The sequence below is a fragment of the Cyprinodon variegatus genome, unplaced genomic scaffold (genome assembly GCF_000732505.1).
Source record: "Cyprinodon variegatus isolate N-32 unplaced genomic scaffold, C_variegatus-1.0 Scaffold139, whole genome shotgun sequence".
In the NCBI taxonomy this organism is placed as follows: domain Eukaryota; kingdom Metazoa; phylum Chordata; class Actinopteri; order Cyprinodontiformes; family Cyprinodontidae; genus Cyprinodon; species Cyprinodon variegatus.
In genome coordinates, this window is record NW_015150592.1 from 466,437 (window position 1) to 477,974 (window position 11,538).

The 11,538-nt window shown below is 36.2% G+C and overlaps 1 protein-coding gene across 1 annotated transcript in view; it reads right to left on the bottom strand.

Annotated features, from left to right (window-relative positions):
- Nucleotides 1–659: 659 nt before the first annotated feature.
- The window catches only part of LOC107085986 (protein piccolo-like), a 70,623-nt gene continuing 59,744 nt past the window's right edge, over nucleotides 660–11,538 (bottom strand). Inside the window, 6 exon segments of the mRNA XM_015376694.1 lie at nucleotides 660–4,645; nucleotides 5,487–5,632; nucleotides 5,833–5,967; nucleotides 7,056–7,117; nucleotides 9,059–9,200; nucleotides 11,022–11,210. Of these exon segments, the coding sequence (XP_015232180.1) occupies nucleotides 4,502–4,645; nucleotides 5,487–5,632; nucleotides 5,833–5,967; nucleotides 7,056–7,117; nucleotides 9,059–9,200; nucleotides 11,022–11,210 (818 nt within the window). The 3' untranslated portion in view covers nucleotides 660–4,501.

An 11,538-nucleotide genomic window follows, 5' to 3' on the forward strand; every position in this document is an offset into this window, starting at 1 on the left:
TTGTTTTTTTTCCAGTTTAAAGCTAATATTCAGAGTTTGGTTTGTTTCACTGACCGTTAAAGTGAGATGAAATATGATGCTTTTGCTTGATCTGTTTTGGGACAAAAAAAAAGAACATTTAACCCTTAATAGAGCAAGTAACTGTTTTTGATAACTAATATAATAAGTGGAGTCCCCCTGTCCCTCAGTGAGGTCTAGAACCACAAGATCTATATCCAGCCATTCAGCAAAGATACTGCTACATGGCTACATACTTTAATGTGCTATGGACCAATCAGATGACCCCTTGAATGATTTATTACCTACAGTAAATTAAATTGAAAAAAGTTAGGAAAAAAAAGGTGAAAGGCTAAGCAAAAAACTTAAAAAGATAAAAAGTAGAGTTAAAAATTGAATAACAAAAGCTCTTTTGGCTTGAAATGTTTTTTTTTTTTTTTTTTTTTACAAAATATTTCACCGAGTGCCCTTTAAAAGGTTAAAGATTATTATTAGTAAATTAGAAAATACTTTAGATTTGGAGGACATTGAAAGTAATATTCCTTGGCCTGGTTTATTGCTGTTCTTCTCTTTAAAAACCAAACATGTCATGTGTGTGATCTTTTTTTATTATTTTCCTTTTAAAGTAAATGCACAGAAGAGCTTAGCTTTATTTTGTACTGATATTTAATATTTAGACATGGGGCAATAGCCATTTTTACAGCACATTTTGCATAATTTATCATTACCTCCTGTATACAATCACAAAACCATGACATTTTATTTTTTTCTGTTTACTTACAAGTGAAAAAAACAGACAAGTTTTACAAGCATAATCTTTGTACAGTCAGCATACATTTTTCAATAATTTGTACTTCTCCATTACTTCCTCCTCCACTATCACATATACCACTCTATAACTCCTTTCTCAGTTTAGTAATAATATCTGGACACAAAAATATTAGGAACCACCAACAGAACATGCAACATCCAGTGAGCATATTTATATTCTTCTGCAACTAACTCGAGTCGTCACAATAAGACTTCTGTGTTAAGACTGGTAACCTTTTAGTGTCCTGTGTGAAGGGCTTGGTTAATCCGGGCCTCTATAACCAGACAAAACATCCTTTATACAGTCTATCCACTGCACACTGATTGAAAAAAAAAATACATTTCTCCTTGTTATGTCTGCTAAAACTTCTTTTACTCCTCAATCCCAATTATGGATATATTTGTAGGTATATATCTATAAAAATTAAACTATATATTTACACTGCTAAAAACAGGGAGATAGCCTCTGTGTTTAAATCTGTTAGTGAAATGTGGAATTGTGTTACAGTCGGTTTTTGAGTGAAAACACTAAAAAGCAGAATACTTTTTGCATCAGGCCAAATGACATGCTACACACAAGCACATGAAGATCAAATTAAGAAAAAATGATGAAAAACAAAACCAAACTTACAGAGAGAGACCTTAAAACTACTGCCACTTCCAGTGCAATGTCTATTAATTACAATCTTTTACAGTCTTTTGGTAATTTATGATATGCATCCTGTAAATCAAGATAATCAAAGGGTAGGTGCAGACACTGGATGTATTCTTTCTTTTTTGACTTTGATTTCTCCACATAACGTAATATCTCTGAGTTTCAGGTCATCCTGATATTGTAAACAACCTCTACGTTGTGTAAAAAAACATTATTATGTACATTTCATATGTACTGTAAACCAATGCAGTAGAACTCAATATGACACTCTCTCACAGGCAATAAATAAATACACATCTGTACAGCATTACAAAAATCACAAGGTAAAAATAAAATAAAAGTAAAGTAGAAACCATTTGTGGAGGATGCAGCAGTGCAAATTGGGACATAGTGACTTACTGGCAAGGTTGTATGCAGTTCCTTCACTCTTTATGGTAGATGTTGCATAGAAATCACTAATATGTTAGTTTTACTATTTGTTTCAGCTGATGGTATTGAATAAACCTGTAAAACTACCTCTTGACAACCACAAACCAAAACTATCTTAAAGTGTAATGATATAGAAGACTTTAAAGATAACAATGTGGAGTTTAACTCTCAAAATGACAGCACATCAAAGCAGCAATATTACAGCAGTAAACTTAGGATGTTAATAGTGCTTTTACTTGTATTATTGTACCTCAAATCTGCCTCAGCATTTTCACAGTTAAAACCAATCCATTTCTACATTCTGAGCAGAAAAAAAGTGCAAAATACCACAAAAGTATGTTTTTAAGACTGCTGGCCATAAAACTGAAGCAAGCCCAATGTAGAAGACTGATATGATGCAGGAATATAGTATTTGCTCTCCTACAGAACTCTTCTGTTTTTGCTTTTCTTTGCAAATAGATGCTTCAGATCATCAAACATCATAAGACAGTAAACCAATAAAGTGAAAAGTATAATTTTCCAATACTGATTTGAATTACTGACCACTGTCATATGTGTAGAATATGTGTAGGACATGTCTGACAGCATGACATACAGAGGCGATTGATACCCAGGAGAAAACCTAAAACGTCATCTGAGGCATTAGTCATGTGTTCATGATTGACCCACTAACAATCGGCAAAAATGGCGTTTATAACAGAGTTCAGACACTAGAATCATTGGTGACCAGAATAAAACAAATGATCCCAAATATTTCTTGGAAAATCTCATATGACTAACAAGAAAAAAAATACATATTACACCATCTGTCATAGTGTGGATAATTTTTTCTCTTTATTTAATGACCTACTGTGATTTTTATTCTGCCCTTTACTAGAAAACCCTGAAAGCGATTGTCCGGCCATCAGTTTATTACCTTAAAGGTATAGTGAAGGATGTTCTTTTTCCGGGTGGATCATCAAAATAAGTGGTGATATGTTTACCTAAGGCCGTCCTACGAGCTCGTCCCCATCTCCTCTTACCCGTGGTGAGTCTGACAGTGGGAAAATTGCAAATCTTTTGGAAAGTAAGCTTACATGAGTGATGCAAACAGCAACTTTTAAATAGAGCGTGCACGAGGAGAAATGGGCTTGTGCATGCTCTCGCAAATTTAATAGGGGTTCCCTTTCGGGAGCAGGTACGGGGTTGTGCATGTGCATTTTTTTTTTTTAGTGGAGAGGGTGGGTCTTTTCAAAAAATCGTGATAATCATCCACTATACCTTTAAGTTCAAGATGAAACTAGAAAATATAGCATTAGCTTCATCTTTACATGACATGAAAAGAAGTTTCAGGCCCCCTATAGTATGCAATGTGTGGCTTTGAGGTCACATGCCCTTCCTTTAGCTAAATCTTCCTAAATATCCATACTGCATTTAGCTTCTTTTAGAAGGTTAGATTTTATGAAGTTTGATTTCAAAATAGTTTCAAGTCATGAAACATTTAAGTCTGACAAAAAAGCAAAAACAGAAGAAATGTGTGGACAACTAATGCATTTCCCAGCACTTTAAGATTCATAACATGTCTGGAACTTACAAAGCAAAAACAGGAAATCTCAGTGTGGTCTATGTCGTACATTCTACAGGGGGATCATGGATAAATAAAACCTTTATGTCACAATAGTCAAGACTTGATTGTCTGTGATAAAGTATCTATTTATTTTTATCTCCAAATAAGACTTTCTATTTACAAAGTGGGTCTCAGAGGTGATGTTTAGTGGTGAAACATGAAGTGCTGCATGCTGAATAGACTCATGTGCACAATATATTGTGTGGTATTCAATTTTGTATAAGTCTGAGTTAATTCTTAAACAATTTCAGTGATATATTATCTTAAAAAGGAGGCAAAGTTCAGTAGTTCATTAATTTATAAAATTTATAACAAGCTTTTTTCTTCAATGATCTGGTCTGCTACTGTAGATAGGTAGTGTGTTGGAAAATATGCTTCCTTCCAAACAAGGATTTTTAAAATATCTGATAAATAACTGAGATAAATAATAGACTTCTATGCTAATATAATAGAAAAATAAATTATATGTTTCTGTGGCAGATCTTTCTCTGTCATTTCTATAATGTTTTAAATTTAATAAAATTCTGAATTAAGCAATAAGTGCTGAAATAGAATCATCATTGGATAAAGCATTTAAATAAACTAACATCTAGAAATGTGTCTGTTCCCTGTATCTCTACATTAGAATTAAGGGTCTTCCTCTGTGGAAATGATCCTGTGCAAAGTAACCATGTGCATGAGTGTGTTTGTGAATGAAGGCATGTAATACCTGGTTGAGCTGCTGACCTCAACACCTGTGTGTTTGCGTCTCTTCCTGGATACATTATAATGGACCCTTCTTGCTGTAAACATGTTTATTTTCATGTAAACGTGAATCCAAGGTCTTTATGCTGACAGCATCTGAACAAAAAGTCCCCTAAGTCCAAAAAAACAGATAAGATGACGAGCTTTTGCCTCCTCTTGAGCTTGCGTCACCCTTCACCCAAACAGGACCAGTTTCTCAGATGCAGAGCTAAGTTCCCACTGAAGTCACAAACCCATCATATTTCTCTTTTCTTGTCCCCCTATGAGTGGATCTGAGCCGTGCTAGCCAGCAGCTTGTGCCAACTCACGACTCGTTTGCGTAAGTCGATTTTGTCCAACCACACATAGGCCTCTCCGATCAGCGTTTTCTTCATGAACTTTCCACCGTTTGACACAAGGAAAAGCTGGTGAAAGAACCAAAGAAGAAATAGCTTTTACTTTCTGGAAAAGTCTGTAGTACACAAGTTGGTGAAGATTCTCAGTTATGCAGGTCATAGTCATTTCAAAAAAGTAAAAAAAACAATCCACTGGAATTTGTTTCCAAGTCTGAAGACGTTTCGCTTCCCATCCAGGAAGCTTTTTCAATTCGAAATGTCATAATTAGCGTTGAGTTTGAGGCTTTATAGAGTGAACAATAACAAGTATTGGGTATTGCAGGTTAACAAAGAACCCAAACGACCCCCATTCCTAAGGGAATTACCCATTCATCCAGTTCAATGTGCATGTTTTCTATGCTAAAACAAGACTTTTGTTTTAGCCCACTCTATAAAGCCTCGAACTCAATGCTAATTCTGACACTGTGAATTGAAAAAGCTTTATGGATGGGAAACAAAACGTCTTCAAACCTGGAAACAAAGTCCAATGGATTGCTTTTTTTTTTTACTTTTTTGGAATGCAGTTCACAAGCTTTGTAAAAGTTTTTCTGTTGTTGTTTTTTTTTTGCTAAGCTTTGCTTTTAATATGAGCAGCAAATTTCTATTTTTAGCTTTTCCACAAAAAACTTCCACAAAAGTGACAGACTTAACATAGTGTATGTTGTGAAGAAAAAAATTGAAACAATAGGGTTAATGGCGAATCAACTTCCCTTAACTTTCAGTAATCATAACCACTATGCTGTTGGAATGCAAAGAAAAAGATATGTTGTTTTATTACTCATGGAAAACATGTAGCTATGATGAACATACAAAATGTTATCAACAGATTGAAGATATCTGTAAATCCTATGTAAGTAAAGATATCAGCCACCTGTAATGAGTGTCCTGTTGGGTTCATACAGAAACGGAACGTTTCGTTGAACGATGGCTCACGGTCATGACGGCACACTCTCGTCTTCTTCTTGATGATCCTTTTTTGAGTGGCAATGTTCACCACATAGAGCTTCACATAAAGGTCTGAGAAGAAGAGACAGACATTGTCATCAAACACCACAATGTTATTAGTGGGTTCCCTACTTTGAAAAGTGGTGAAACAAGAGACCAGAACAATTAGGAATAAGTCAAGGGACCAGCAGATACCCAAGACAATCAGATGTTTGCATTTATACATGCATGACTATATTAGAAGGTGTTTTATTTTTTGTTTTTTTGTATACCTGGTAGGTGGTCTGGAGACTTAAACTTGTAGGTGATGTTGCGACACTGAAGAATCTCCAGAACCAGCTGCTCCCCCTCCGTTCTCATCTCCCTCTTCAGAGCGATCTTGATCTCTCCCATTACTTGAGTCTTTCCTAGAAACACATGCAGATAATGAGATCAGCAATATAGTGCTAGGTTATATTAGGTGCTAGGTTCTATTGCAGAGGCCTCAATTCTTAGAATCCCTATGCTGCCATCTTGTGGAAAAAAATATTCATAACAGGAAGCATACAGTAGCAGCCATTCTAAAAGGCCCTTCCCAGCCAAATGGCAGGCGAATGGCAGCCCACTTTCCTGGAACTCCCAGCAAAATCCCCTCCAACTTCCAGCCACTGACCCCCTCCTTCTACTGAGTGTACATAGCTTTTTGCTCTGACTCCAACCTTTCACTGAATTACAGGCTCAGACTAGGAGGCTTCTCTTTAGATCTTAATGGCCACAAATCATGACAAAAAGAATATTTTAGAACAAATATTGATGCTTAAAAAGGAATTGTTGTGGACCAGCCAAGGACCAGCTAAGGGCCCATCAAGGAAAGAGGGGAAATGTTGAATGACTATTACAAAGTCATCTTTTTTTTTTGCTTACATCAAAAAAATGTTTATACGTTGACACATGGATAATAATTTGATAATGCATGCATCATTATTTAACAATAAGACACAGAGACTGGGCAAAAATAGCCTCAGAGAGAGTTCACAGGCCAACACTTCTATCTAGAAAGAACATAGGTGCTCATCTTACATTTCCCCCCTAAAAGATACATTTTGAAAACCATTATTTAACACTGGTCGCCATTTATGAATGAAATTCAGTCTGGTTAAATACATCCAATATAAATGTTTGACCGGAAATATTTATGTGCCAAATAAAGTAAGCAGAATTAATCTTTAACTGTGGCAAACAACACAACACTGTGGCTTTTAGTGCAATCAACTACTTTACAAAAACGTAGGTACAAAAAAAGATAATGGGATTTCAATCAAAGCAGTGAAAACTGAGTACATGGATAGTTGTGAGCTCACAGTGAAAACAAAAGAGCATCGACTAGTTAAAAGACTGATTATATTTCTTGTCACACAAAGTTTTTCAAAAATAGATATTCAACCAGCTGTAATATAGAAATGTGTATATTTGTTTGCGGTAAATTTTTATAATAAGAAATCAACACGTATCCAACCTTCACCATCACTGTGTCCCGTTGATGATTTGACCACATCAGTGCCGTTTGGGATCTTCCCACTAAAATGTAAAGACAAAAAGAAAAGGAAATGGTTTATTGGTTTGCACGTACTAAAAGATGGTTTATAAACCAATCTAACATAAACAGAGTCTAGAACAAGTGAAAGGAAGATATTGTTCACATTTCATTTCAAAAAAAGTTTAAGGTAATGACTTGATCTTTTCTGAAAAAATTACTTTATCTTACATATAGCATTATTTATTTATTTATTTAGAGTTTTTACAGCACTAGTGGCTCTTTTTTTTTTTTTTACAGTAGGCTGATAGGAAAGGGGGTATGAGAGAGGGGGAGAGACATGAGGTAAAGTATCACAGGTCGGATTCGAACCCGGGTTGGCCACGTCGAGCACTAAGGCCTCCGTATAGGGGTTCTGCATCACCAAAGCATGCCCATAAAACATTATTTTTATAAATAACTGTGTATTTCTAACTATCCTTTTGATGTGGGCGGTAATTTTAATAGAGGGGAGGCTCGATCAAAGGGTCCTAAATTCTGCTTTAAATGTGACAAATATATTTTATTTGCTACTTCATCTATTGGCATTGGTTATTCATTTGTCTTACAGTGCTTTAGCCTTTAATTTGTTAAAAGTTAGGGGAAAGCCTTTAGAAATGGTTACATAAACCTTTGCATCCACTTCTGGGGTGCTGACAATTTCTGGATAACATAATATTCTTAAAATAACTGGAAAATCTTCAGATAAGATCAGCATAATAATATTCTATTTTTTTTTTTATTATAAATAATGTCACAATTAATTAAGTTTGTGAAGTAAATGAATGACATACAGTTTCCCATTTGTTCCAACCTCTCAGAATTCATGGCTTAACAGATCATATCATCAGATTCAGTGTTTATGCAAACAAGCCGGTAAATCCAAACCTGATTAAAATTTGACAAAAATAACCAATTGAAACAAACAGTTTTAGTAATCACATGAACATACAGATGTTAACCATTAAGAATAGAAAAACTGTCATTGTGTTCAATGTATAGAATGAACTTCTATGACTCTGTTGTGGCATCAGCCATCTTCAATGGAGCTGTCTGTTGGAGCAGTGGCTTATATGTAGCTGAGAGAAAGCGGCTGGATAAGCTGATCAAGAAGGCCAGCTCTGTAATTGGATGCCCTCTGGACTCAGAGGTGGGAAACAAAAGGATCCTAACTACATTAACATCTCTGTTGGATAATGTTTCCCACCCCATGCATGAAGCTGTTGCTGAACAGGAGAGCTCCTTCAGTGACAGACTACTGCACCCTAAATGCACCAGGGAGCGTTACCACAGTTCCTTCCTCCCAGCAGCTGGAAGACTTTATAAGCACCACTTTTCCCAACAACCTCAATACATTGTTACATTCATGCTGATTTTGCACATTTTCTATCTTAGTCAGTTAAACATGCTGCTGTCATTTTGCACATCTCTGATGTTGCTGCTATTTTCAAATATCCATTACTGTAAAAAAAATGTTGGTTATTTATTCTTCAGGTTCACAGTTTTTATATTGTTAAAACACTTTACAGTGCAGTATTTCATTTGTTTATTTTTCAACTATTATTGATTTATTATTGATTATTATGTTTTTCTTATGGACTTTTCTAAGATCCACATTTGTGTGACCTTTTTTTCTACCAACTTTATGCTGCTGTAAACACCAGAATTTCCCCATTGTGGGACAATAAAGGGATTTTCTATTTTATTCTAAATAGGAAATCAAATTTGGCTCCCTACATGTAAGCATTTATAAACACATCATCCTGGATTAGCTTTGATACAGAGCAAGTTCTAATAAATTACACTTTATATATATACTATAGTTGTCTTATAGTAACTCTACTGATGGTTATAATACATAACTGTACTTTCATACAGGTAACAGACCCTTGATGAATGGAAGCAAATATTTTTTATGGTATTTTATTGGATGTTAGTCTACTTACAATCGAGGAACCTGGAAGATAGCACTGTCCACTTCATTTGTCTCCCCTTCTTCGTCCAAAAGGCTGTAAGCACTACCGCTCAGGCCACTGTCTAATGAGGCCGCAGTAACTGGGGCATCGCTGGATCTGTAGCTCGACCGAGCTGAGCACAAACATGAGCACAGCCATCCCCACAAAAAGGAAGGAAGAGAAAAACTGAATCTTTGCTATGTCCAAAGAAGAAGCATCGGTTGATTTCTGCAGCACTGTAAATCTGTTAAAATGGTCAATAATTTGTTATGCTGTGGAAAAAAAGAAGCTTGTTAAAGAATCACAAGACAGGACTGGACTGCACACAAACATTGAGCAAGAGCATGTGGATACAAGTTTAAATCTAAAGCCTCTCTCAGCAAAGACAAGACAGTGATAGCTTAAACACAAAAATACTGAATACATGATGATGCACACTACAAGAGAGGCACAACTACTTCATTGTTAATAATCTGTATGAAATATTGAATGTGTGAACATCTTAGCTGTGGGTGATAACAGTGGATTAAGTGCTGCAGAAAATAAATCTCCTTTTAAAGATTTACTCTGTTTTTTTGGAAAATAAGAGAAAGTCTAGGATCAGCTTTCAAATAATACTTTTATTGATAAAGGGTAAAGCGGCTGTCTAAACCAACTTGGCCCTATGAGAAAAGGTAATTACTCCACTTGTTAAAACATCAATTAACTCAATGCCTACATTCCTTGGATTCCTATTACACAAGCCACAACCTTGGGCAAAAATTTAATCCTTGGTCGAGTTCTGAAAGCAAAACACGTGTGAACATAAAGGACAAAAAGAGCCGTATCATGTTTGATCTCCACCCTAAAAAAAATCCCGGTTTATACCCCAAACTTTCTGCAGACTGTTTTATGAGCTGTACTACTTGCTGTAGTTGGTGGAACCACAAATGTTTTCTTTGTCAAAAAATCCTGAAGGAAAATATGTAAATGGGGAAGTACTGTATCTTTTTTTTTGTAACCAAACATAAAGAGAATATTTAGAACTGCCTTTGACTGTTAAAGTTATATTATTGACGGAGGTTTTATTAGCTTAAGTTTGTGGTCCAAGGGGTTTATTTGCTTTACTACCTGCTTTGATCATGTTTTTTATTTGTACTTGCTTTTAATTTGCTTTTTTTTGTTTATTTTATGTGAAGCACTCTGAATTGTGTTTGTACTAACTTTTACCATGAAAATAAAATTCCCTTGCCTTACATTGGGCCACTTGGTTCAGACAACTTTTTCCCATTAGCAACTAAACTTATCACTTGAAAACTGGTTTTCGTGTCTACTCTAGTAACTTTGTCTGAAAAAGCAAAAGCTTTTTCTGTAAAGGAAATCAATAAAGGAGAAAATCCTTATTCAATGTACCGGTAACCAATTATACTTCTATGTGCAGCATGGTTTAAACAATAAACCATGTTCTTTTTTATTCAAATAATTAAAATTATTGTTATTTTATTTTAAACTCTTTTATTTCTTTTCTCAGAAGTTGAGCAGGCAATGTGAGTGTAAATGATGCCAGATGTGTGGATGTGGAGCGGTGGTGAATCCGTGAGAGCACAGGCTTTCTTTTAAGCTACTGACTGATGACATCAATAAAATAAAATAAAATAAAATAAAATAAAATGAAGTAAAACCATGCCTTTAGCTTAAATTAAAGCATAGCACAATTTATATATGCATGGAGTATGTCAGTGGCCATGATGGAAGTGTGGCTGACTGCATGAATCTGGTGGTGTGGCTGTGAGTGCAACCTTGTTTTCTGTCTTTCTGGCTCACTCTTAGCTTATTAGACTCCCCTCTTTCTTTCTGCAGATGTGCGTTAGTAGTACTGCATCCTCTATTTCTCTCACTCGCTCTTTCTCTCCTTGCTCCATCATTGCTTCAGTCACACGACAGAGGAGGGGAAACTCTTGGGGCAAACTCTCACCTCCGATGCTCTGCGGCCTCTCCTCTGACATGGCTTTCCTGAGGCTCAGGAGTCTGCCGTCTGCTCTGCTCGCATTGGCCGTCATGGTTGATGGCAGGGCAGGCAGCCAGTCAGACTGGGCTCTCTGAATGGTGAGCACACCCACTACGCTGTGTCTCTGGTGCCTTAGCAAGAAGTGGCTTCTTTGTCCTGGGTGTGTTTGTGTTTTGCAGGGTCAACAGCAGGAAACAAAAGGTCATGGCACCGCAGTTCAAGATGTGAGAAGGAATGAGCAAGATGGAGATTCAGAGCGCAGTTCATCCTCATCATGGTAATCAGCTTGATTGAGAATCACATGCAGCCACAGTGTGCAGTGCACATTCACCCTTTCCCGTGTGTCTTCAATGAGAGGGGTGCTCAGCATCAGCTGGGTTGCATTGTGGGTCCATAAAGGGGGTGGTGTAAAAGCATGCACAGCCAACTCAGTGAGGGAGCTTCAAAAATGCTGGTCGCTGGATTCTTAAAGAAAAGTTTTTTT